This window comes from Pavona decussata, unplaced genomic scaffold, assembly GCF_977016875.1.
Source record: "Pavona decussata unplaced genomic scaffold, jaPavDecu1.1 SCAFFOLD_95, whole genome shotgun sequence".
Classification (NCBI taxonomy): Eukaryota; Metazoa; Cnidaria; class Anthozoa; order Scleractinia; family Agariciidae; genus Pavona; species Pavona decussata.
In genome coordinates, this window is record NW_028145512.1 from 1,871,185 (window position 1) to 1,898,595 (window position 27,411).

Sequence of the window (27,411 nt, forward strand, 5' to 3'; positions counted from 1 at the left end):
AACTGCTTAATTACCTTATATTTTCTAGGTTATAAATAAAAATGTTTTATCGAAACATTACATGATAAGTAAAATGGCCTCATTGTACTGGGCTTGAAACAAACTAGCTACCTGATAAGGCCTCTTACAAACTGTTCGTTTTTCTTGACCTTATTCTCTGTGAGAAGCCAACTGAAAAGAGATGTTTCATTTCAAGACACTCAAACTGACTTTGCTCTGTTAACAGATGCATAAATTGCAGTTTTCTTCTTTTTACCAAAAAGCTAGTGCTGAAATTTGTCGCTTGCTTAAATCAACCGTTTCTACTGAAAAACACAGGTTGTTTACCATTTACACGGGGAAACCGGTTGGTCAAACGATTTGTGCAAGCGGCAAGCAAAACTCCCCCCTTTTTAAGATTGGCGTGTACCATTTGCGTAATTTACTTAATTTACACATATAGTCTGGAACCGTGTAATAGAAGTTGGCGCAGCCCAAGAACTGGTTAAAATGCAAATAGAACACGCATTTCCTGTTTGGATAACCCGGTTGGGAATTTTGGACTACCTCTCAAGACGTTCAGTTTATGCTGGAAATTTTTACGTCGGGCAAACCAAAACAGGTGGCTTACCATTTACAATCCAAAGGAAAATGCCCCGATTCTTTTTGTAAATGGTAATCCACACAGTCTCACATTAGCGCTTCAAAAAGCCATCTTTCTTCTCAGTGTTAACTGTCCCACTTAACATTACTATTAATCCGCTACAGACCCGGCTATGCAAGGATGTCAGTTCCAGCTTTGCATACAAGTTTAAACAGCCAAACTTAAAGAACTGAGTATTTGTTTAGTTTTCGTTACAAAAGATGAGTTGTACGGATCCCGCTTCATCGGCATCAACTTCGTTGTTTTTGCTTTGTTTCGTAAAGCTATTATGTAATTGCCTTCGTATCATAACAAGGATATTCCAACTGATTAATCCTTTCGTTTACGAACAATTTCCAACTAGATTCTTTCTTTATAGCCATTCACACACTCAACCAATGTGATGTGCCAATCGTTTAAGTATTCCAACAACATTCCAAAAAGGCAAACATGTTTTTCTGGGCCATTGCAAGTTAAGATTTTTATTGGTACCTATGACGATTGTGGCTACAATTGTTTCCAATCTTCTGTTTCAAAACAACGAAAACTCTTTGTAAATTTCTCCTCGTTTGTTTTAAGCCGCAACTGCTTTTCTTTATTTTTTCAGCGCGCATAATTTACTATATTAGAGATATTTTCAAAGTTTTATTTACAACTGCATTTGCTTACCCTTGGCGTACTTTCGCAGTTCATGATTAGACAACTGACATCGAGTTTTGTTGCAGTGTAAAATAGCAGGCAAGGTCAATTAAATTAACTCCCAACAAAAGTAAACTTTGATTGGATACATTTTGTCTACTGTTAATTTTTTATTGTTATCACAAGGTATTTTTTGACGTCTAAATAACGCTGGCTGTCTGAAATGTTTGAATCGTGATTAAAAGGGATGTGGTAACACGAGCTGATTCATTCCTGTTTTTACGTCTGGCAATCAAGCGGTAGTATTTATCAGTAGCAACTACAGTAATGGCAAATAATATTTCGACATATGACTGTTACCTACGGAAGAAGAAAATCGATGCCTGTGGCACGATGATGTTACGTTACTTCAATGATCGAAGTTCCATTAGGACAATGTCACTAAGTCGTATCCAATTGAACAAAAATTTCCCCCCAAATGCTTCCATTCGGCTAATTCAACAGCTGAATTATGCTAAATCCGGGAGACAAAATAAACAAAACTTATCCATAGAGCCAGCTACAAAATTTTGCCATGTACTTTTGCCAAATTATTTTCCATCCCGACACTAAGTTTAACTCGGAATAGTTAACGAAAATGTTTTTCTCTTTCGAGGTAAAATTATTGAATTCCAACACATGTCCTTGTAAAACGTCGACAAACACGGCAGGGACATTGGAGGAAATCTTCCCAGAATAAAACATGATTTGAGATGAACCGGCAAAGGGAACGACGAGTTATGGGAACAACACTGACAATGTACCTTAATAGAAAACATGATGCGAAACACCATAACCCTAGCTTCCTCTCAGACAGGCATATAAGGCACTTTATGGGCTAAACAGTCAAACAAGTTAACTCTCAACACAGTGCAATTCGGACACAGAAAACGAAGAGAAAGGTAAGAAGGAATTATTGCTACATCTTAGCACGACATAGTGATTACTCCAATTCTGTTTACTTTAAGAGACAACAAGGAGGACTTATATTATAGTGCTAAAGACTGGTTAAAAACGCACTAAAGTTCATCAAGTCACGGTTTGTTGGAAAGTCCGCATTCAGTGGTAAACGGTAATCAACAGAAAGCACAACAAACTGCACATAGTTGGTGTAAAACTGGCTAGCCTTTACGTGATTACTTAGTATTTGTGTAATAGCAGAAGACAAGCAAACTTAAGAGAAATCAATCAGATAATAATTTAAACAAACTCACAGGTTCTTACATCAATTTATATTTCTTTAGACTATAAAGCATGGAAATCTCCAAGGTCCTCATCGCGTCTATTCTGGTTACATCATTAAGCTTGGCAGCTCTCACTGCTCCAGTCAAACGATCAGCAAGCGAGATTGAAGTCCTCACAGATGTGATTTCTCGACATGTCATAAATGCAACTCAAGAGGTATGAATTGGAAATGTTCTGTGTTTCTGGGAAGATAATCTGGAAAAGAAAAAAACGTTTCAACGGCAAATCTAACTTCACAATGACGCTTCGTAGGAAATTAGGAACATTTTTAGACAGCGAACTTATAGCCAATTATAGGCTTGTTCAAACGGGATATGTCATGGGGATTTTTAAGTTTTCGATGCTAAAACTGAAACTAAGTTCCTTGCTGATCATTTTTTCTAGAACACTAAAAGAAAGATATGTAGTGATTTTCTCAAACAAGTCACAAAAACTGACAAGGGAAAAGTAATCTATTTCCACTAAGTAACCACTCGAGGTTACTTTGTGATCAGGGTTAGAGAGTAACCGAAAGCTTAGCTTTATTTCAGCAAGCATTTGGAATATTTTTACTTAGCTTTCAATTGATGTAAATGTGATTTTCAAATCTTGATTTTAAAATTTTTAGCCTCTTACTAACTCGGATGTCTTTGGTAGTTTTCTCCAACACTGCCACAGCAACATGCAGAAAAAGAACTATACCCGTTACCCCTAAGATTGAACATTGAACGTCAAAGTTGAGTAGAGTCAAGTGAATAGCGAACATTTCTCCCTACAGGGCGGCAGTAGGTCAATAATTTTACCGAATTTGAAGGAGCTTGGCCATTTCAAAATTTAAAGTGACCAACGATATCTTAAAACTACAGTAAAATTCTCAATACGAGTCGCTCTGTCCTGGATATAAGACTTTCACCCCCAAATGCAAACCCTGTAAATCTCAGACGCTACGAGATTGCGAAACGCAAAATTTCCTACGATACTCTCAAGTTGGAATTTCACGGTATCTGCCAACCGGAAAAAGGGTTATTGTTTTGGGTCCAGTTATTTCTTATAAACCCATTTTATTTTTCATTTAAGGATATCTTTTCATTTCTCCAATATAGTTTTTGCAGATGAAAAACCTCTACCAGTTAATAACCTCGACAAATTTCATCCAGAATTCACTCGTCATGCTCCCAAATATGAACAAACAAAGTTGCTACTCAAATCAGGTATGTACCAATTTGTTTTGCTTTTGTTCAGGGCTGCAAGTTTACGGTATAGTCCCCGGCCATGCAAGATCGTCAGGTACTACAGAAACCTGTAATCCCTACGTTTGACATCACTGATCTTTTGTCATTTCAACAACAAAACATAAGCTGTGAATTAAATGCAGTTTTTTTATCTTACCATCAGTTAAAAAACGTCGACAAGCTCGCTATCGCGTATAAGAAGCTGTTTGTACTCAGAAGTCCGCTGTACATGGCCTTCTCTTATGAAGAAACCCAAGGAACTCAACACAGACTGCTGGCTCAGGTGCTTAGGAGCACAAGCTCTTACGTCAATGGTTCAACTGTCCTGCTATATCGTATGGTAAGAAACCAGTGTTCACTAATTTAAAATTTTAAAAGTTATCTGAAAATTAATATTTCTTTATTCGTTGAAATTTCAGATGAGGAAAAAGCAATTTCCTATCCCTAGTGTCCAACCCGGAATGTCTGAAGCTGATCTGAATCAATTCTGTCGTGGATACCTGCAAGGCCTTGTCGACAATAATCTAGTGGTGAGTTAGTTACTCATGTGCAAAATTCATGCAAAACATTAAATTTAAAAATATATATACATCAATAGGATGGGAAAGCTTGCACACAAATTATAGGTTTATTTTGGGTGATAAAGGTATGATTGCGCTGTAGAAAAGTCAAATGTTGAAGCACTCTGAGTTGGAGACCTTTCCGTTTAAGAGGAAAACAAGTGTTTTTATTCGCTTGAACCAAGTGGTATTGGAAAGAACAAACTTGTTAATGACATTAATACTTTATTTTGCCTGATGCTGCCTCAAGCAAGTTATTAACTAAAACAATCATATTAATGAAAATTCATTCTCTCTCCAGAAACTAAATATTACCGATGATGTGGTGAAGATTGTTCGCAACTACCTCATTTTCGACTCACTTAAGGACGTCATCGGACAGGTGTCCATCTGTGTCGCTAATATCTGAGACCAGAAAAACAGCCAACGCTAGATTTTTACACAAACTATTAAGTCTATTAATATTTAAATAAATAAACACCTATTTATGAAGTTATAACTTCGCAATATTTTATTCATAAAAACTTAGAGAAATGCCATTTTATCATAAAAAAAAAACAGTATTGTCTGTGATGCGACAACATTCTAGAGCAATGTTTATTCTTTGAAAAACGTTGGCTGCATTACTGATTGATTTCCGTTAACATTTTCACATTAACACAACGTAGAACATCAGGGGGATTTTTGCAAAATAACCGTTCTACTTTGTCTCTTTTAAACAAAAGATACTTTTGTTATGAATAGCAGCTTTTATAAAGTCGCTTAGCAGACTACCCTCTGTGAGAGGTAAAAATGTCCATATTGAGATTCTTAGTTGTTACTGATCAGGATCAGTTTATGTTGTAATCTGTTACAGATGTATTACTATTTATGAATTGAAACTATTACAGATGTACAGATGTTAACTTAAAAATAAAATATTGGAAAAGGAAATATTAAATCTTGTCTTTTTTCTCTATGTACCTCAATGAGGTTTACGTTAGAAGTAAATGTTGTTTTTACTTCGTTTGGCCTGGGCTTCGTCGATATATTTAAAAAACATACAAATCACTACAAGCAGAAAAAATTACCACAGCATAAAACCAGTGATCATGGTGATATGCCCCACACGTGGGAGAGTCAGGTCACACAGGTGCAACCTAAATTATTTACTTAACATGGAAATGTGTTCTTGATCTGTATAAACGGTTTAAAAATGTAAAGCCTTTTCGTGAACAAATTTCACCATCAGCGAACCATTCTTTAAAAGGTGCAGTGAAGTTGACTGGTGCATAGTCTGCGCATTTGAAGTGTGTTTAAAGCGTCGTAGATTGTTATTAAGTTGACCAGAGAAAACTTGAGGTTGCATTGGTTTTGCATCGCTTTGTTTTGTGACAGCTCCAAAGCATGTGCTGCAAAAGCTTAAAATCTAAAATAATTGACGCATGTCCCAAAAAGGCTGTCAACAAATTTATTCGACTACGAAAAGCTGTCGTTAACAACATAACATAACATAACAACAAAGCCTGACGTTTACTTTTACAGTGATCACTCACTAAGAGTTATGTGACATTGAGATTGCTCAGCGTTACTGCGTTACTTTGATCTCACCGAATCTACTCAGTCAGATTTGGTCATTCATTCTGATCAGGGTGATGCTGCAGCCTTCTTGACAGTCACCCTCTCCCCCCCCCCCCCCCCCCTGAAACAGTACGCTCCGTCACACTGACACCACATACCCCTCAATGTAGTGCGATTTCTTGAGGACCGTGGAGCAAGAGAAACAGTGGCAGAAATATATTTGGAAAACCGATCCAAACTCGACATCAACCAACTGTACGGCGACAAAGGCCGGCAGCCATCAATAAATGCTACGTTGACAAATGCGAAGTTCCTTTACCCTGAGAGTAATATATACAGTTATCGAGCTGCGAATAGAAACATCTTGCTCTGTTGCTTGACAACTGAAACTTATTCATCTTTGACTGCTGCTCCAAACGTTTCGTCAACCAATAGTTTGCAAAACGTGCTAAGCACTTTTCTTCATAAAGTATTTTCTTCAACCAACCGATAACCTGATGAAGGCGGGGTGGGGAGGGGGGGGGGGGCTGAGTTGTCAACTGATTTAAAGCCATTCATTTGTAATTACACCGACAAATTTCTTGGATCCTATTATATTGTTCTTTTCTCTGGTTACCTACTGACCTTCATCCACTGTGGAGGAAGTATTTAGTCACCAATGGATCATGTTTCGTTGTCGTAACTGCACCCTTCAACAGCTCCAACAACTTTGGCTGGGGTGCATCCAGACTCGTACCCAGCCGCTATTTACGTGTTTTGTGGGGTAAGAAGATTGGATACGAGGATGGATTGAGGCGCGCGGGGTGTCATGGGAAGAGGCGAAGGAAAAATAGCGACTGGCTAGGAAGCACAAGCTACTTTGGAACGCTATCTTACTTGTCAGCTAAAACGGATTTCCGTTCCGTTAATTTTGTCCGTGTTACTTAGCGCCACTGATTTGCGTGAGAGCACCAGCTTGTATTTCCAAACACTCAACAAATAAAGTTTGCGAACAGCCGATGAATGATTTACGGCCTTGCTGAAGAATCGTTTATGACAGCTTTCAAAACTGACGTTTCCTTCTTTTTGCTGCCTTTTACAAGACGATAAAATATAGAAGAGTTATAGTGTTTACAAGTGTTTTTTCTCGCGAAATGTGTAGCACTTTTCCGGTTTCGTGTTGTTATTGAGGAACAAATGCCAACTTTCCTCCATAAATTGCATACCAAGACCCTTAACACAGCACTCAACACATCAAAATAATTACTTTTCAGGCTCGTTGCAAGGCTAAAACAACTGAGGGGGCTCGGCAAAATGGTTAAACAAAACTACCCCCCCCCCCCCCCTCGTCACCCCCCAAACTGAAACAGAACATAAAAAAAAAAAACAGAAAAAAAGTAGATTTAGTAAGTAAAACAATAACGTTGCACCTGAATCACACTTTTTGGTACATTCTTTTTTTTTGGCCGTTTCTTTTACGTGGACTACCACGTGAAGTTTCCTAATTTCACGTTTGAAGGAGGACCGTAAACAAACGACGACAAATTTTTCTTTCTCTTTTAAAATTTGGCTTTAACCGGGCAGTAAGAATCCGACTGTGGGAGAATTTTTTCTCTGGCTCTTGAGAGGACATGTTTGTGTGTCTCTCGACAACACGCGAACACTAAATTATTATACACTAAGTAGGTCTAAAGACATTTGTATTGAGCGGATGCCTTAAAAAACAAGTAGTTTATTTTAACAGCTTTTAGGGGCTTAAGATTGGTTGATTTCTATCCATTTTGGTTCTTATTTATGATTCACAAGGTAGGAGTACCTTTGTTGTTGTTGTTGTTTTATATAAAAACAAACTGTTAGCGAAGGAAATTGAAAGGTAGTAAACACATTTTTAAAGGGCTGTGAAAAGGCATTTGCAGCGTCAGAGTTTAAGACTGATTGCTGCACATTAATTTTGTTCAATTATTTATTTTTTGGCAAACTGTTTTGTAACTTCCAAAAATTCTAGGGGGCTCAAGTTCCCCCCCCCCCTGCCCCTCCCCCTGCTACGGGCCTGCTTTCGTTCCTTCAAGATCGTATAGAAGAGCTTTTCCGTTGTTCTCTCGTCCCTCGCAAATAACACTTTCTACCCGTGGCGCACCCTTAAATTCTCTCTTTCCTTGGCCTTGTGCAGTGTGTAGAGCTGTGTATAACAGTTACCATGCCATGAAATAGAAATACAGTCACTTTCCCCAAATAAATCTTCCAAACGATCGATTATTCCTTTAGCTGTACTTCATCTAGTCACAGCATTGTGAACAACATTTGGTTATTCCTAATTTCTCTAAGATCTTTCTTATTAGGGGTCGTTAGAGTAGGGGTTGTTAGTAGGGGCGTAACAAGTAACGGGCTTTTTCACTTTTATTTTTCTTCTTTTTTAATTTTTTGTTTTTGACTAAAATCCCCTTTGTTTGGTCATTTCGCTCTTCGCTTTACTCCTGAATGGTTTTGTCGATAGCAATAGTAAATTTATTTAATGTTTTGGGGGTCGGAGTTTACATTGGTTCGTACTGTTTAGGAAGCCCTACTGCTAAGAGTCGATCGCCTTGAAACGTAAATGAACACAATCAGATCAAGTGGCGTCCAAACTTCAATCGAGTTCATATTCCTCAAATAACCAGCGAAAATAAGCACAAAACCATGTTAAGCTCGCAGATATGCACAGTGTGAAATAATTGTCTCCATAGCAATTTCTGGACGCGGGTTGTCTTGATTTGTTTATCTTCCGGAAATATTCCTCAAGAGAAGAATGTGAGTTCTGCCTGTCAGGTGAAGTTTGCACTTTCAAATCAAAATAATATAGTTCATGATGTTTCGAATTACATGTATTTTCTGCCGGGTATTTTGCTTCCCAATAAAAGGGCTTTAAGCTTCTATTTGAAAATGTAAGGCGGAAAATCCCGACTGACATACAGCCGCAAATGCTTGCAATTAAGGGAAATTAACTCTACAATCCCGAAAATTTGTTTTAGGAGAAAACTGGATAAACATCTCACAAATTCGAACAGTTCAAAATTAAAGTAGCAGACTGCCACTTTTCTCAGCATCTTCAGGAACTGAAACAGTTCGCAATGTGTAAACCATGACTGTGCGTGACAACGATTGCGGAGAGGTGAGTTTTCTGCAAATGTTTTGGTCGTGGTATATCGATCTGACTTTTTAAATAGCATTGTTTCTTCTTCTTCTTTTTTTTTTTTTTTAATTCAAACGTTTCAGGCATAGCACTCTAGCCTACCCCACAAATTGTCTTTCTTTTTTGACTCCGAACATTTATCCTGAAATTTAAAAGAGAAACGCGCCCTTTGTTTTTGTCGCCAAATTAATCAGGGTTTCGTGATAGAAATTTACTTTAGGGTCTAATTGTTAACCGCATTGAACTTCAAAACGCAAGCAAACTGTTACATTTTGCTTGTCAATTTCGAAAAGTTAAAAAAAATCGGGTTTTTTTTTGTCCATTCAAGAAGGCCTTCAATATGAATTAGTATTACGATGCACATAACCACACTCAGTAAATACAATTAATTACTTTGAGTTCCCTCCTCTTGAAAATTTAATGGCAAATCGCTCTACAGTCGACTTCCGATAACTCGAACCCTCCCTAACTCGAACCAAAATCGATTTTCCTCTGGAATTCCGTCATACATTTACTGTAATTTCACCCTCGGTAACTCGAACCCTCGATAACTCAAACTTCTCGCTAACTCGAAGCAATTTTCCTTTCCCTTCAGATCATTTTCTATATAATTTTATCCTCGATAACTCGATCCATGAATTTTGGCCAGATGACAAGAAGCTTGAAGAGGAAGATGAGGTTAATTGATGAGCCACCCCAAAACGCCCCTCAAAACACGAACTGTGCCACGCCAATACCGTTCTGTTCTTATTTCCGGGTCATTGAATTCTCAACTACCGATAAATCGAACTCCCGATATTCGAACTTTTTCCAACACTTCTGACAAAACGTATACAGCTTAGATCAACTTGAAAGCTTCAAGGACAAAACTTAATCCATACCAGCATAAGTATAATAAGAACGGATTTGCAAGCGACCTTTGTCTGTTTGCCAGCAAACAAGCATAACCCTTCGAAACCCCACATAGGCATAAACACGCGAAGTCAGAGAACTCAGAGGCTGGACGCCAAAATAGAGTTAAAGCATGCAGAATTCCAAGCAGGAAAAAGGTCGTGCTGTGTCACAAAAAGGGAGCATTCTCAACAATATGTAAACGAAAAAGTCTCGTTTGAACCGTGAGCAACAGTGAGAATATGGCCAATCCAAATTACCGTGCTACTAAAATATTGCGTAAAATGACATCGAGGGTTACAACATCAAACTCACCCTGGTTGTTTCATTTGTTGAACTAAGAGAGAATGAATCCTCTCTTGTATTTTATTGTTTATTTTTTGGCTGGAAGCAAAGCAAATTAGAAGACTGAAACGAGGTTTACACGGTGTGATAGGAAAGGTCAAGGGACAATTCTGAACGACTGAAACTTGATGGCTGATGAACTAATTTCTGGTATGTTGGTTTTCCACTTTAAGCTATTTGAATTTGCCGTTGCCAAATTGTAGGACAGATCAATTAACCTTATTAAACATGTTAAACGACTGTAAAAGGTCCGTTTTGCAAGATTAATGCAGACAATAGACCCCCACTGATCGGTGATCAAGAGTCCCTGCTATCTTGAACAATGCCGTTGTGTGTGGACTTAATGAACACACGGCTCAGGAATCCACGTGGCACATAACTGATGTTTTTGTACAAGAGTACTCTAGGCTGAAGAAAGACAACATAAAGGTTAAACCGAGAAATTTAACTCCAAGCTCACTATTTCATACCCCTGTTATCTCGCAGTTTTCCGTTTTCTTCAGATTTGAGAGCTCGAGAAAGTGGGAAAGAAAGAATACACAAGTGGTGGCTTTGATCACAGTAGAGACAAACAAGACATGGCTAGCCAGCGAGTTAATCATATAATCCAATTACGACCTTGTAACGATCTTACTTCAATTAATGATCTTAATGGTTTCTTAATGACCAGCAAAGAGCCCTACACTTACACAACTTAGGCGTTCTTGAAATTCCTGTCCATTCAAGCATTGGAAGAAAAATCATTAACCAAATCACCTTTGCTTTATTCCTATGCACAGCTCCGCAATTGTGATATAAGTTTTCAATTTAGTTAATTTTCTGGTGCTGAAAAATTAGACAGCAATGTCATCTAATGCATGAGTTCCGTTAGTTCCGTCCACTACTTGGAAAGTGTTATGTGATACTTTACGGTCATGCTGCGTTAGTAATAAACTCATTAAGAACCCGCCTACTCCTGTGTTCAAGACCACACGCAAACATTACTCATCACATTTATAATTGTCATGTCTCTCTTCTCCATATGGATATCATATACATAAGAAATTGATGTTTAGTAGTTCTTAAACTATATTATAACTTTTCAAAATTCTGATTATCATGGGCTGGTGACAAATTTATTCTAAATGTATAAATATTTTGAATTGTCCTAATAGTTTTGACTAAGACTATGATTCCATCCGATTAAAAGCTATAAAGGAAGGAATCACAAACTGTTGGGGAACGCGTAATTCTATAAAATTTAATTTAAAGAAAGCTCTCTTCACAATAAAGTAAGAATGGGCTACAAGATAAGACTGCAAGATTACTCACATAACACTGCTCTCATGTACTAAAATTAATGCTTTTTTTATTAGGAATTATCGGGCCGGAAAAATTTCAATAATACTGTTACGATTTCTTTTTAAATTTGTCGTATTTAAGCTTATTAGACGATCCAGCCAGAAACTTTAACTACATTCATATGGAATAGCTATATAAAACGTAAATGGAGCAATTAAACAAAAATTTCCACTGATCGGTAAAATGTTGTTGACATTTCAAGTACTTGATTGTATTCTTGAATTCTTCCTTGAGCATATTCTCCAAAATCGGCCCCAGCTTCAATCAGTAAAATGGCGCATTTCCAGTTTCCTCGCCGTACTGCCGCATGAAGAGGACTCCAACCATTGGTGTCCTTAACGTTCACATCAGCACCATACTGAAGCAGAAGCTGTGCGCATTTCAAATCTGCGTTCGCAGCAGCAATATGCAGCAAAGATTGACCGTTTGGTGTTTGAGAATTCACGTCTAGTTCTTGTTCTTCCAAAATCGCCTTAGCTTCAGCGTAGGCTCTTTCTGTAATAGCGGAAAAGAGTAAAGTAATGGGACTAAAAGATATGCGTTTTCGAGTACGCGGGCTCTTTCCGCTAAAAACACTGGAGTCTTGAGAGTCGCTTGACTCGCCAGAGCTCAAGCTTGAAGTGTCAAGAAATTTGACTGGCTTTCTTGTGCTTTCTGGAAAAACTTTTCTTTTGCGAATTATGTTGAGAGGAAAACTGTGTCTTAAATACAGAACTACTTTCATTAACATTAAAACTCTCCTTAAAAACCCTTCATCCACGTCTATGACATCGGTGTTGTTTTTCAGCGATATCCGATCTCTAGGTGCTATTCCTTGTCGAAATATCCGATTGTTGTCCGAATCTGTTGAAGTCGTATTGAGCGATCTCAAGTCGGAATTCACCGATGCGTCTGAACTCTGTGAGTACGTAGAATCTGACAAAGAATCATAGGTTTCTGTTTCAGGATAATCGGAGCTAGACGTCGACATTGTTGCGTGTTTACCATTTTCAAGCGCTAAGTGACCGCTTGTTGACCGAGCATTACTAGCATTTACTGTGATAGGCTTTGGCACCTCCTGGGGTTTGTCCTTGTCATTTCCTTGTGAATTTCCACGTAACTTCGGCGACAGTTTTAAAGAGTCCAGTAGCCTTTCTATTGCTGATGGAGATCTTTCTTTTGGCGTCTTTTCCATCATCGGTCTGTTTTGATCCGCAGTTCCGTTAACAATGGCTGCTTTCCAATCTTCTTCCGCATCTGGCGAAGAGAAACGAGTGAAGTTCGCATCACCACTATAAAGTAGTCTTTCGTTTGTCATCATAAACAGTTATAATTTCCTTTACAAATTGCGTCGCTCGTGGTTTACCACTTGTCAGCTTTCATGGCTAACAGCATACGTCGTCTGGTGTAATTAGTAGCAGCTTTGTCTTCGCTTCCTGCGCGTAATTGTACAAAACAGACAAAGTGATTTGGATCCCTTCTACACGAACACGTAGAAAATGCAATCACGTGTGCTCATGTACTGCGATGCGTCAAAAATGGGTTTTATCTGACAGAGTCCTGCCAAGTGTCCAAGCCAGTAAGTCGTAAACGTAGTTTGAAATTAAAATTTCATAAGAGTGTAGAATCAATCAGCCGCATAAAAGAACTGGTTCAAGCGATTTGCATGTAAACGGGTATTGTTTTAATCCTATTGTTCCTGTTGTAGTCTGCTTCCAAAGCGGTTTATAAAAGACGTCATTAGGAATTTAACTTTCAATACGACAAGAAGGTAGAGGTCGAAAATAATGTTAATCATAAAAGGAAATTCTTGACTTAAGTAAGGTATATTTTTTCAAAATAAAATGAGGTTCAGTTTACCTTAAAACAGAAACAAGTTTCCGCATCAACTAAAAGAGCGATATATTTGAAAAACGTGCAATTAAGGCGCAGCGCATGCGGGGCCCAAGGAAATGTACAAAAGCTTTTAAGATCACAATAGATTTGTTTTTATTAATGACAGCCAATGCATTTTTTTTAACCAAACAAGCCGCTTTATATGCGCTTCATAATGAAGGAAAACTATCAGTAACTGAACATCACTCGATAAACAAACGGTACTAACGTTGACTATCCGCAAAAGAAAAACGACCAGTTATACCAGCAATATTTTGCACTTGTATACAGATGGCTCGAGCGATCAGAAAGTGCAGTTCAACACGCAGATGTGCAGATGGGTCGATAAATTTGTTTTCATTCCGAAATTTACCGGGCCATTTACGATAAACTTTGACATGGCTGTCAAACTCGAAGTTAAGTACTAATGATCGATGAATTTAATTATGAAAAGTTACCAAATAAGGACGGCATCTCAGGAATTAGTGTTTTACCGCTAAGTTCGGTCAGCAGACAGACGTATTGAACTTGAGAGGTTAGTCTTCAGAAGATACCAAGGAAATCATTAAAACAAAGCGTCTTTTAAGTTTTCTACAACGAGTTTATGTGATGCTAACTTGCAAACACAGAACATACCTGAAATGCTGTTTTTGCATTTATTGTTCTGTTCATCCAACTTGCAGTGATTTCATGTTTATAAATACTGTCTTCTTTATAGTGTTTATGTTTACATTTATTTCGTCACGCTGTTTGCAATTCGATTTACTCACTGAGACAGAGTACTATAGCATGTTACAGACGAATTTGGAAACATTCACAAAAATGTTGCTCTATCTTTTGGGTCTACTGATAAAATCCCAAGTTTGACAAATCGAAGCAAGTACACAACGAAGTAGTATCTTCAGGGTCAATCAGACTGAGAATGACTGTTTCTGTTTTCCCATATCGCTTTTGGGATAAACACTAATCTGATGAGTGAGAGTTTGAAAATGGAAACTTATTCCCTGAATTTACGAGACCCTTGCGCTGTCCTTCCCAAAATCCTGGCCTTCCTTTTTCATTACCAAACGCGCTCTTTTTAACTATTCGAAAACAAAAGGTGTTAACTTCCCATGGAGGTAAGGTTTCACGTCAAAAGAAAACTAATTACAATGAAATCCCTATCCCTAAGGTGATTAAAGTCTTGCGTACAAATGCTCTATTGACGTGGGTGCCACTGTGCTTCCAAGTGGCGCTGTGTCATATTTTCAATCAAAAGTCAGTACAGACTTATTGCGCTCACGATTGTCGTCAGCGTTTCTGTCTCCTGGCGTCTTTTGGACGAGTGAATGAAAGGGATATAAATGACAGAACAGAATACATCTGGTGTGTAACATTGATTACTTTTCAGCACCGATGTTACAAACCAAAATACTTATTTACAATCAATAAAAATATATAAATTCTTATGTCAAGAATATAAATAAAAATAATTTCTCCTGCTTCTTCGTACCTTCCTGGCTCATTGGCTATAAGGAAATGAGGTCATTGTTGTTTTCCTACAGGTTTAATAGTACAGTGTGAAATGGTTAAATTGGTGAAAAATTCTTATAAGTAAAGGTTTGGTTATACATAGACAAGTAAAGATAAACGATAAAAAGGAACAACGTTTCGGGGTCGTCATGACGCCATTATCAAGTTCGAAGAAGTGCATGAATAAGTTCGATTGCTTAGTTTACGAAATGTTGCTAATTAGAGAGTTAACACCATCTCTCAATCTCCAATCGGACTCAATTCAAGCTAAACTATTTACGTGACATTATATATTCAGACATTATGTTAATTTTTTTGGTGAACTATTTCTGACATTGACTTCAACTATTTCTATCACTTCGAACTTGATAATGGCGTCATGACGACCCCGAAACGTTGTTCCTTTTTGTAGCTACTGCGCATGCGCGAGTAGCTACTATGTTATCGGTTTGATGGATAGAGTCGATTTTACCTGATGGATAGAGTAGATTTTACCACAGGCCAACCACCCTCTGTTTGTGGTGCAATGACTGTTTGCAGCTTGGAACTAGACCCGGCAACACTGTTGAACAGTAAACGCGCCAGAGAAGGGTTTCTACGGTTCGGAATGGCAAAAAAAAAAACACCACGCGTGACTCAATCAACATTTCCTTGAAACGCTTTTTTAACATAAAGGTAAAAGGCGTCTTTAAATATCTCTACTCAGTAAAAATTTCAACCGATCGTGTCGCGTGAATATAAAGTCTCGAGTTGCAAACAGTCATTACACGACACAAACAGAGGGTGGTCCGCTTGTGATTTTACAAGCATGCCGAAGCGGCTTTCGGAGACCTTGGGATCACGTTCGATTTTCTTGGCGCACGATAATGCCGGTAGTAAATTTGATAAGCGTCCAATTTCGATAGACTTTACAGGTTATACAAACAAACTTATTGTTTAGAGCTTTTCTTACTTTGAATCTGGTAGTACGTCTTTTTGTCTCAACTGACAAATACTAGTATAATAACTACCACAATTAACAGACTCAGCAGATGGGGTAAACGGATGCTTATTCAAATGTGATACTACTGAAGAGACAACACCCTAAACCCGGGTGAGGTGGGTGGGTTGCTCTTGCTTTCACAAAGGATAACACAGGAATGAATGATCTTTGACACGCACGGCATCTAAAGGTCTTATCTGAATACACGCATTACAGAGATATCCATTACGGAAACTTATGTAGTAATTAACCCTTTTAACATATCTACAATAAAAACACTCAATTACTACCACAAACAGACTCAGGAGATGGGGTAAACGGATGTTTATTCAAATGTAGGAGAGAGTCTGGTTGTGATAGAATGGAGGATTTTAAACTTATTTGCGTTGGAAAGAGTGAGAATAAACTAAATACGCGTCACTCTTCCAGTCGCCCTGTGATTTAATAAAAGCTACAGGCGCTCGATTACAACGGAGACACCATTGTAGTGTTGAAGAAAAAATTTCCACCAGATAAGATCCTCACGCATAACATCGCTGACAGGAAATAACTGATGTCGGGGACTGGCAAAACACGCACCGTAAGGCGTTGATTAAACGACAGCTGAAGGCACGACTCGGACGAACACAAGCCGTAACGAACGCCAGTTTGCCCAGAAGTTGTCGCAATTCGCGCTTAGAGAAATGGGTCTTATCCAACCATGAAGAAAGAATGTGTTGGAGTGCGGAACTCGGGAACTGTCAATGTCATTGTTAGCGTGTTCACAGATATTCCTAAACAGGTCATTTTGTGCGTGGGGGAGTATCTTTAGCAGGCGATGATTGAAATCCGAGCTCGGAAAATAAATGAATAGCTGTACATACTAAACAGCACCCAACAATGGAAACAAGAATGCAGTAGCTACACGCACGCATTGCGGGCCTATTTTTATCGTTTATCTTTACTTGTCTATGGTGAAAAATTACAATTAAAAAAATTCTTTTGCGGAGTAGCCATCAAAACTGTCATGATTTTTTTGTTTTATAAACGTCCTAACGGGAGATTCCCACTGGAAGATCACGGGTTTCTGGGTTTTCACTGCAAGGTGTAGCCGCTTGATAATTGTCACAGCACTTTCTGAGCAATCCGGCGACATACTGAAATTATGTCTTTGTATCTTTAGTAACCACAGCAATTCACCAGCCAACTATTTGTTACGCCAACACCGACCTTGCAACGAAAACAAAGTTTTTCACTTTCTCATAGCTTGCAACTTTGTTGACAAATTCAGGCGGACTAAGATTTGCACCCATAGACGTGTTCGTGTTTTTATAGATCATAAAAGATGGCACAGAGTGTCGCGCCGAACAGTGAAACTCCTTGGCGCCAGACACCCGCAAAATACGCTCCAAGTTGCGTTCAGTTATTCCACCACCTTAAAAAAAATTGAATACTGCATTACAAGATGTTTAAATAACGAGGCTTATATGAGAAATCATATGAAATAGAAAGCAAAACCTTTCCATACCTAGAGACCATCACAAATGTACGCAACTCGACCAGGTGCGAAAAGAAAGCCTACAGCCTTGAATGGGATTCTGAACCCATCGTACATGCGCATTTTTGGAGTTCGTAATAAAACTGTCGAACATCCCAAGTTAAATTTTATAAATTCCATAGAGTCACTCTCATATATCCGGTCACCATGATCCATTCTCTACCATGCACAAAATAACCTGGGACCCGTTTCTCGACACTCCAGAAAACTAAATCACAAGCAACGTGTTTCTCAACGGAACTTCGATTTTTGCTGGTTTTGAGAGCTTTATTAATTTATGGAAGACATTGAGCACGTTGCACTAAAATCACCACCCCTTCCATAAAAACGTATTTGAAAAAATACTTATCAGGTTTGGTAAGTAATCGAGACTTCCGAGAAACGTACACCAGCTATATTGAAACCGGTATCGCGGACGGTGTGGGCTCAAATCCCGTTCAAGCTTGAATTTATTTTTCCAGGCTTTCTTTATACGACCGAACTAATTTATTATCAGATGTGTAATTTTCACTAAATACCAAAAAAATTGACATATCGCACCACCGAGCAAATACTCCGAATGCCTGAGAAGTTTTTGTTCGTGATGAGCCGCCGCAACTTGTGAGCAACGACGGCGAAGCAGTGGCGGCAGCTCATCACCAAGAAAAAACTTTGGCAACCAGAGTACCGGTCAAAAACTGCCCTGTACTACATGAAAAACATAATGTTCTTTCTCGTTATGTAGTATGAAAACTTACCTGGGACAATAATAATCCTTTCTTTTGCCTAAAACAAAAAGAGCAAGAACAATATTTAACAATTATTCCACAAGCGCGCGTTGGCTATGAGATGATAGATAGCTAATGAGGAGCGTGGCGTCGAGTTGGTTATAATCATCTCATATCCAACAAGCGTGAGTGGAACAATTGTTTTGTTAAAAATAATCAAGAATATTGCTAGATCTTGCTGATTCCGCTTTGCAAGAACAACCACAAGATAAATTAATGGTCGTTATTTCTCAGCCCATGATATAATGGCTCACATACCATGGCCGCTAAGCCAATCAAATCCCTGGAATTGCATTATACAATGATCCAGTTTTTTGTAATTCTTTTAAGCATAAACACCTCGATGTTCACTGCGAAAAGTGCTGCAGCGGACTGGATCTCTGTGATGTTTTAAGATGTTAGACAGATAATAACTTGGAGGCGCCTTCTACTGATATCAATTCGGATAAGTTTTCTAGAAAATATATCAAAATATATCAAATGTGGCTATAAATTCAGTTGTGACTCTGTGGATAAAATCCAGAAGTGTAATACTGCATTCAAACGAAAGCTGTTGAATAGTATTTTCCTCCGATACTTTTCATTACGACGTAGAAGTGGTTCTCGGATTAAATTTTTAAGTGAGTGTTCAAATAAAAGCTACTCAACAGTTTACTGTGTTTTATACAATGGACAGTATAAATGAATATGAATATATGAAACATATATTTGAACTGCGGGTGAAAGATTAAATAGAAGAAAGATCCTCGTAGTTATTTAACTTTATTTAAGCAACTTAAGCAGTTGTGAAAGGAAAGCCTGAAAAAAATTCAGGCTTGAACGGGATTCGAACCCATGACCTCTGCGATGCCGGTGCAGTGCTCTACCAACTGAGCTATCAAGCCAACTGGGAGCTGGTCATATTGTGAGTTCGTAATATACCCGTGAAGGATGAATAAATGAATATGAATATATGAAACATATATTTGAACTGCGGGTGAAAGATTAAATAGAAGAAAGATCAGTTATTTACGCAAGAAACTGCGAGGATCTTGAACAGGACGGTAAAGGACCCTCGAATGACATCATAAGCCACAGAAAGTTCTCGTAGCACAAGCGGTTAGGTCGTCTCGCTACGAAAATAGAAGTCTCCACATAATGTACCGAAACGACTTGAAACAATGCAGGGAATCGATTTTGTATTTGTAACGAAACGACCGGACATCTCACATGCCTTGACAGCCTTACGTTATCCAGTAGCCCGGGTGGGGTCTCCTCGGAATTCTAGGTAGGGGTGTGCCGCCCGGTTCTCCAAATCCTGACCCTATTTCAGACCAAAACATGCCATTTTCCACACCCGTTTCCAGACCTGGCCTCTAAAATCCATACCCGTTTTCAGATTTTTGTTCTAGCGCAATTAAGCTTCGCCTCAGTGCCGAAGTCAAGAATTGGTAAAATTCACCCGAAAATTCAGCTCCAATGATATATTTTAGCTTAGTTTGGATACTTCTTTTTTTCTGTTATTCATTTGTAGTTGAAAAGACAAATACGTTTATACGCTCTCGTGGTTCCCTTGAAAACCATACCATACCATAATGGTCAAAATCCCAACCCCTTTTCAGACCAAAACGGCTCAAAAACCATACCCTTTGGGACGGTACATACCTATATAGTCTTATATAGGGGAGTACCTCCCGGGTCCAGTAGATGTGCTCTCTTGTTTTGGATAAAAAATGATGTAATAAAAACCAAATTTGCTCTCTTTAATCTCCACGCGAAATCAACAAGTTTTGAGAACACTTCTGAGCCTCTCTATGGGTACCCACGGTCTTCGTTTTCTTCGCGATTTTTTCGCTTATCTTCGTTTTTTTAGGAAGATCTTCGTTTTTTCAGATTGAAATAGTTTAAACGTTTATTTAGTGTTATTCACAATTGATAAATATTTCACTTCAATGGGAAATTGCATAACTCACTGTTTAAATTCACGAAAAGCAATATAAACAGTTATTGAAACAATAAAGGATTGTTGGATTCTTTGGCGACGTTTTAACCACATTTTAACATGCTAGCAACTGATGAGATTCCAAGAAATCGAAACTGCAGTCTTGCATGAGAAACAATCTTAGACACTCGCCAAAAGAAATTTCCCAATATCCTAGAGACTCACAAGAAAGTTGTCTGTCTTAGCTTAAAATATCTGGTGCGGACGCGAGCTCAGCCACAAAATAATGGAGGTACATGTCAGCTCTAAGAACACAATAGCTGTTTTTCAGATAACAAGCAACTCAAAGAGCTAAAAGACAGCGCTACCTGAACGAAGCTATAGCTCTCGAAAGTGAGAGAAAACATACAATCTTCACGCAGCGAGATACAATAGCAGAAGCATTAATTCACGAGTTAAGAAATCCACAGATCCTATATCTGAGTGTTCCATTTGATCACGCAAGTTTTGGTAAATTTTCAGATCTTCGCTTCAGTCTAGAGATCTTCGTTTTTTCAGCGGTGATCTTCGCGTCTTCGATTTCTTCGGATATACCCATAGAGAGGCTCACTTCTAATTTTGTGTCTGATAACAGACATCAAAACAATGCATTAAACAAATAGATTCCTTTTGGCTGCGCGTGTATACTATATAACGCAAAGAGGACCATAAAACATTACAAGAACATCAGGCTGATGTGTGGGTATTCAGAGGACAGACGCATGGCCAAGTGGAATCTGTTTTACTAGATGGTTCTCGACCTCATTCACAGGGTCCTCTCTCTTCCTGGAATGAGGTTGGGTGGGTCTATTTTTTCTGTGCCTGAATTGCTAAAGGTTGACCGTTCACATTACTCTCTGTAAAGCTACTCAGCACTTGGTGCTGTTTACTACTTTCCCAAAAGTTATTAACTTTTGAGTTTTTTTTAGTCTCTGGAAAAATTAAAAGGAGTGACTATTCAAATAACAACAAATGTTGTGCCTCAAACACTAATGACATAAATGATGAATCAAAGAATTAACTCTACATGGTATGTTTAAGTACTAAAGTAAACAGTGAGCCCATGAAGCCCTAGTAAGGAAATGGGACACCACGCGAGGCAAAGAAAAAAATTATTCAACCTCGGCGAACATGAAATGGAACCCATGAATCTGGGAGGTCATTTCCTTACTAGGGCTGATGCTCTGTAGGAAATTCACGGGTTCAAATTAAACATACACTGTGCACAGAGTTAATTCTCTGATCTATCACTTATATGTAAATAACAACTCCATATATTAAACGGAAATATTATGTGATGTTAAGCATGTCAGTCTATTTACATGTAGTGTTTTTTTTAAATTTGCAGCCACTAATTACCTTTTCAATAAGATGTTTTATTGTTGGTAAACCTTCCAGTGCTGAGGAGTCTTGTCCACTTGTCAAAATACGCTCAAAACCCAGCTGAATAATAATATCTAAAGACTTGAATGGATCCTTTACCATATCAAATGCTGTGAAAAACAAATCGTGTCCGTCAAATTGCATTTTCCATTAGTCTAAATTTGTCTTCTCTGCAGGTCTCATTCCTTCAACAAGAAAATTTTTTTTTTGTGGTTTCTCTTTTCCTTGGTGCACAAAGTTAACATAACCAGAGAAAATTTTCATAAGTGCTTTCATGACTTAATTAAAAAGAAGCATTTTCTTGGTAAAGAATGTCGAGATACTGGCCAGATACTGTTTGCATCCATAGCTGTTAAACAGCACCGTTAATAACACTATGTAAGGGTGACAAGCTCTACAATTTGTCAAACCTGGCCTCGATAAGTGAAATATGTTCTCACTACTCTTTTTAACAAGACCCAGCTGAAAACATCAAGTGGATTGACCTTACTTCAATATCAAGGGTTTCACTTTGGTGAGACTCCAAATTTCTACATGTACAACCAGACAGATGGGTGTTGAAGATAAGTTGATGAAAAGCAAGATAAAAAAGAAAAACAGAGTAAATAAGCTTACTGAATACCTCTGTGGAAAGTCACTGGCAGGGGTCTTGCTAACTCTGAAACAAATATGTATACATACCGAATATTTCCAGCAAATATATATATCTTATTCGATGGTTTTACATATAATACGCGCGGATATTTTGCGAGTTGCGTAGTATTTTTCCGAGCCCCGAAGGGGCGAGGAAAAATACGAGCAATGAGCAAAATGTCCGCGAGTATTATATGTAAAACCATCGAATAAGAGATTTATTATTCCACTACAAAAAGATTTTGTTATTTTGGCTTCTCTGTTTTGGTAACAGTTTTCAAATGCACCCGGCATCAACTGTCCATCGGTATATGGCGCGTACGAATGATGTAAACAACACAGAAAGCCAGTTAAATGTCTTTAATTTGATTAGATAAAATGAAAAGATAAATGACAAGTGAAACTTGTTTTCGAGTCTGCATCGTTTCAAAAACTATTCTTCGTCCAGTCCGGACATTGTTGCTCCTTTTTTCTGCCTTTTCCGTCCGTATTCGCTCTGTTGTAAACCGGTCAAACCGGGACACTACAGTGTATTACGGTCTCATATTTTGCGCGTTCTCTTGACCTTATTTGGTGAAATGACATAATAGTGGAATAATAAATTATTTTATTCACATCCTTGTCAGTTATATTATTTAACTGGCATAATTTTGTACATTATTGATACATCAATGACAGATTTTTTTCTCTATGTTGATGTCAACCATGGTATCTATACTGGTTGTGTAGATTCCATTGTATAATCTGATAGCTGACTGTACAAGTTATTTGTTTCACTGAAGGGGTTATCAATTAGCAACATTGCTATGAAAATGCTAGAGAGTAAAGCAAGCCAAAGGTCAGGAGAGGGTGGAGTAAATCATGAGTGTGGATAGTTTATGAGGTTGCCACAACATCAGCCAGCTGAAGTTAAAAGGAAAGCAAAGGCTGTTACAAGGTATTTATAATGGCTAACTAAGGGGAGTATTTCTTTTTAGGAAAGACATAATAGAAACATGTCGCAAAAAGTATCTTGTTAAGTGAATAACATTACAAAAAACTTTTGATACTCTGTATGTACAAACTGCCCTACACAGGGTTTCTCTCTCCTTTTGTCACTTATATTGTAGCTTTTCTAAGACTTTGTGTGAGCGAGTGAGTGAGTGAGTGAGTGAGCGAGTGAGTGAGTGAGTGAGTGAGTGAGTGAGTGAGTGAGTGAGTGAGTTAGCAAGTGAGTGAGTGAGTGAGTGATTGAGTGAGTGAGTGAGTTAGCAAGTGAGTGAGTGAGTGAGTGAGTGAGTGAGTGAGTGAGTGAGTGAGTGAGTGAGTGAGTGAGTGAGTGAGTGAGTTTCTTCAATGACTTTCGATTTTTCTCTTTACAGGCCACAAACAAGTGCCAATATTGTTAATTGATTTTGTATGGGGTATTTTTTCTTACAGGGGGGAGGAGAAGAAATCAAATGTGGCACATTATCAATTTATGTAAATTTAATTAACAAAGGGCTACCACTGAAAACATCAGCTCATTAACCTCTTCACTGTGGCCAATTTACCTTTAATTATCAACTCAGTTGTTAAACCAAACGTCCATTCACATATGTAAGGACTGCATACCCACCTATAAGTGCTTGACATCTTGCAATATCAACTTCACCTTCACTGGAAAAAAAAGATTGATTTCTGAGTGCACTGAGTTATACATGTACAAAAATTTGATTTAAAAATAATAATTATGTCCCACAACTTGTTTGTGACTAGCTACATGGTCTATGCACTTTTAAAAGTGGACAATTAAGAGTGACTGGGTTCACCTACAGATGCAAACAAATCCTTTGTTTAAAATATTATTGTTCCATAATATTGTGCATTTACAATGTGTTCACAATAGGCAAAAACATGTTAATTCTGATGATAATTGAAACCTGTTTCACTTTGAAAAGTGTACACATGAAGTAGTGTTCATATTAATATGATCGAAGCTTCTCACAAGGTAGTTTAAATCAATCAAAATCAGATAAAAACATGTTAAAAATAGCAGCCAATAACAGAAAGGAAGCTAGTGCATAAAAGGCTTGACAATTTAAGTAAATACACAAAATGAATGCAACAGCAAATACAAACTCTATCTAATGGTTTTTGTGTTTATCTACATGCCTCTATGCATCATCTGTAAAACTGCATCAACAAGTCTATAGAACCAGGTGTAAATTAAACATGTTTGAAACAGACACAATGCGAAAAATACAGCATATTTAGGGGACATGTGTTTCATCTTAACATGTTTCACTGCCAATGAGAACATAGTTAATTAAATACATAAACTTGCAAACCTTGTAAGAATTCCAAACACTACTCCATCTGCTCCAGCTTCTTTCAGTACTGTGAGATCTTCTTTCATAACTTCAAACTCATCCTCTGAGTACAGGAAATCACCGCCTCTTGGTCTTATCATCACAAACACTGGGATTGGTGATCGCTGTTTGATAATTCTCAACATTCCTGTTATTATTATTATTAACACCAATTAAACCAAGTCCATTAAATAGCTCTTCAACGGTAGTTTCTTAGGTGCTTCATAATTCTGATAATTTATAGAATATTCTCATGCAGCTCCCACTTGAAGTATTTCAAATGTGACCATTCAAATTAAAGCTACTGATAAACAATTTCCTGTATAACTGTTTGTTATACTGTTTAGTGTGATTCTTCTAACTTTAGAGGCTGTAAGATACGCTCAGTCGTCATCATTCACACATGATAGCTACTGAGAAGTACTAATACTATAATTTTGGCTATTAAGGCCAAAAATAAATTTCTGCTGTACTATTCCTGTGCAGTTCAATACAAAGTACAGTCCAACCTGTATATAACGGTTACCCTCGGGACTTGAGTAATTGGCCGCTTAATACAGGTGGCCGCTTAATACAGGATCACTAAAAATACTGACTGTGCATGGTCTAATATCAATTTCAATGACATATCATACAGAAACACTTCATGCAAGGAAACAATAGGACAATCAACACTCTTTCAAGTGATCAATACTTTAAAAAAAGTTCAGTGCCAACTTGTAACTTAAGGGTATAACATACGTAGCATTGTGTAAAAGTACTATACAATAAATTGTCCTCTACTCTCCTACGGTATACAGTGCTCTATTTCTATGACTTACAGTTCACAACAAAATATCTCATTTTTTCATTTCCTAGTTGTTATGCTCAATGTTCAATGTCACATGGCTGAAGAACAAGTTAATTAAAGAGGAATTTCTTGCTAAAGAATGAAGCACATTCAAAACAAACTTTTTTTTAGCATTTGTGATATGGTACTGTACTTCAGCACATTGCGGACAAATGAAAATCGTTAACTATATTAAACAGCCGAGTATTAGCTTACAGTAGCTTTGTACATGTTATTTCTTTATAGTGATGCTGGATCGCATTTTAAACACAATAAAATACTGCATAAAATAACGTATGGCTTAGTTTCCATTCAAGGGTGGCCGCTTAATACAGGTAAAAATAACAAAGAAAGACAAACATAGGACTGTTACAGGGTGGCCGCGGCCGCTTAATAGACGTGGCCGCCTAATACAGGTAAAAAATACAGCGTTTGTATGAGCAAACAATCGGGACTTTAAATACTGGTCGCTTAATAGAGGGTGGCCGCTTAATAAAGGGCCATTATATACAGGTTCGACTGTAGATGTTACATTTGCTAAATATAATACTACAATGTGACCATTCAAATAATTAGCTTTTTAGCTCTGGTATAACTGAATAATGGCCAGGACAAACTTGGATAAAATTCACCTGCCTAAAGATGGTGTAGTTCCACCTTCCATCAGATTGGAGCAGAGTTCCACACGAATAGCACCTACAACAAGTGAACAGTGCAATATTGACTTAGGCTTTGTTTACACTCGTACAATTAATGTAGCATTTCCAATATGTGATAATCAATGGCTAAAGAAGAAATCAATTTGTTAATGTATGTAATTGACTGTTATTCATTGGCATTGGTTAATCAATTCCTAATCGCATACCTGCCAACCCCAGAGTATAAAAATCTGGAGACGTCTAGAAATCTCCAGGGGCAGCCAGCAGAACCATGTCAGCAACAGCGAAGACCCTCTGAGGGCCCTGGCATCAAGACTACATTACACTGTAATTTCAATGACATCTCGAAAATAACGAAATTAATGAGAAAATTTGAAAAAGGCCCCAGTAGGTATTCCCTGGGAGATTTGTGCGCTCTAACCGGGAGACCAGGAGATTTGATGAAAAACTTGGAGACTCCTGGGAAAACTGGGAGAGTTGGCAGGTCTGTAATCAGTTGTTCAAAGATTGGACTATTTTAAGAGTAGTCCCTTTCAACCAAGCTATAAAAGCTTACAAAAAATGCTTTAAAAAGTGCTTCAATGATCTTATATTGAACAAATTGTTAACTGATATCAACTTATTACTATTGAGAAGAATGGAAATGCTAGTACACTACCTCATGTGTCCCATTCAATTTATGAGGCTCTCTATGGGTACCCCCAGACTGCGTTGTCGTCGCATTTTTTTTTTTTTTCATGTAAATCTTCGATTTTTAAAAGCAGATCTTTGTTTTATGGATTGAAACTGCGTGACAGTGAAGTCAGTGTAATTCACAGCCAGACAAATGTCTCACTTCAGCAGCAACAAATTACATAAATAACTGTTAAAATTCATGAAAAACAATATAACCGGTTACTGAAACTATAACAAGGACAATAAACGATTGTGTATCCATTTCCGGCCAAACTATACCAGGGCAGTTTTTGATTCTCCTCACCTCCTGATGACAATAATTGTCATCAGGTTGTGAGGAGAATCAAAAACTTATGCACAGCTGCAAGTTAATTAAACATTTCCTCCGTACTAACAGGCTAAAATACGTAAACTTGGAATTTACACGACGACCACTTGCAGCACATCAATTGAATCAGAACGAATTTCACTTTGATATTCCAGTGACATGAACAGTTCAAATTCTTTTGAAACTCAGTGAAGAGAAATGCTGTAATTGAACACTTACCACCTTTTTCAGCATTTAAGGCAGATTCTATCGAATCTACGCAAACTTCCATCTTAAAAAATTGGATAAAAAGAGGTCAAGCCAATTCATGTCCCGCTAAACCATTGCAGAAACTAACAGGCGTTCCTTTCTGCAAAAGAGA

The 27,411-nt window shown here is 37.9% G+C and overlaps 3 protein-coding genes and 1 long non-coding RNA gene across 5 annotated transcripts; 1 reads left to right on the forward strand and 3 right to left on the reverse strand.

The window, feature by feature from the left end:
- Positions 1–2,602: 2,602 nt before the first annotated feature.
- LOC146473070 (uncharacterized) lies at positions 2,603–7,164 on the reverse strand. The gene is made up of 3 exons (XR_014866468.1): positions 6,956–7,164; positions 3,914–6,798; positions 2,603–2,740 (listed from the first exon to the last, which is right to left on the reverse strand). It is a non-coding gene; the product is annotated as an uncharacterized LOC146473070 (long non-coding RNA).
- On the forward strand, positions 3,797–4,295 carry LOC146473071 (uncharacterized). Its single transcript, XM_085118789.1, has 2 exons — positions 3,797–4,096; positions 4,176–4,295. Exons 1-2 carry the CDS (start codon positions 3,797–3,799, stop codon positions 4,293–4,295), a joined length of 420 nt encoding a protein of 139 aa, XP_084974915.1.
- Positions 7,165–10,843: 3,679 nt separating the features above from the next.
- Positions 10,844–13,944, reverse strand: LOC146473072 (uncharacterized). The gene has a single exon (XM_085118793.1). The coding sequence runs from the start codon at positions 12,899–12,901 to the stop codon at positions 11,756–11,758; it is 1,146 nt and encodes a 381-aa protein (XP_084974919.1). The 5' UTR covers positions 12,902–13,944; the 3' UTR covers positions 10,844–11,755.
- A 153-nt stretch (positions 13,945–14,097) lies between these two features.
- Positions 14,098–27,399, reverse strand: LOC146473073 (copper homeostasis protein cutC homolog). Of its 2 annotated transcripts, XM_085118794.1 has the most exons (9): positions 27,270–27,399; positions 26,025–26,084; positions 24,539–24,707; positions 23,827–23,867; positions 22,219–22,254; positions 21,573–21,706; positions 18,224–18,251; positions 16,915–17,363; positions 14,098–15,041 (listed from the first exon to the last, which is right to left on the reverse strand). In XM_085118794.1, exons 1-8 carry the CDS (start codon positions 27,319–27,321, stop codon positions 17,143–17,145), a joined length of 741 nt encoding a protein of 246 aa, XP_084974920.1. In that variant the 5' UTR covers positions 27,322–27,399; the 3' UTR covers positions 14,098–15,041; positions 16,915–17,142. The 2 variants fall into 2 exon arrangements, with proteins under 2 accessions (XP_084974920.1, XP_084974921.1); XM_085118795.1 differs by lacking the exon at positions 14,098–15,041 and having other exon boundaries at positions 17,126–17,363; positions 26,021–26,084; positions 27,270–27,345.
- Between the last annotated feature and the right edge of the window lie 12 nt (positions 27,400–27,411).

Bases quoted from the DNA above. Each gene is read 5' to 3' on its own strand.
- LOC146473071 (XM_085118789.1), top strand. From the start codon at position 3,797: ATGCAAGATCGTCAGGTACTACAGAAACCTGTAATCCCTACGTTTGAC. The intron at 4,097-4,175 runs GTAAGAAACCAG...TTGAAATTTCAG, and splicing joins CTGTCCTGCTATATCGTATG to ATGAGGAAAAAGCAATTTCC.
- LOC146473073 (XM_085118794.1), bottom strand. From the start codon at position 27,321: ATGGAAGTTTGCGTAGATTCGATAGAATCTGCCTTAAATGCTGAAAAA. The intron at 22,255-23,826 runs GTGGGTATGCAG...TATTTGTTTCAG, and splicing joins AAGATGTCAAGCACTTATAG to AGTTAGCAAGACCCCTGCCA. The intron at 17,364-18,223 runs GTAAGTTTTCAT...ATTTTTTTTAAG, and splicing joins AAGGATTATTATTGTCCCAG to GTGGTGGAATAACTGAACGC.
- LOC146473072 (XM_085118793.1), bottom strand. From the start codon at position 12,901: ATGATGACAAACGAAAGACTACTTTATAGTGGTGATGCGAACTTCACT.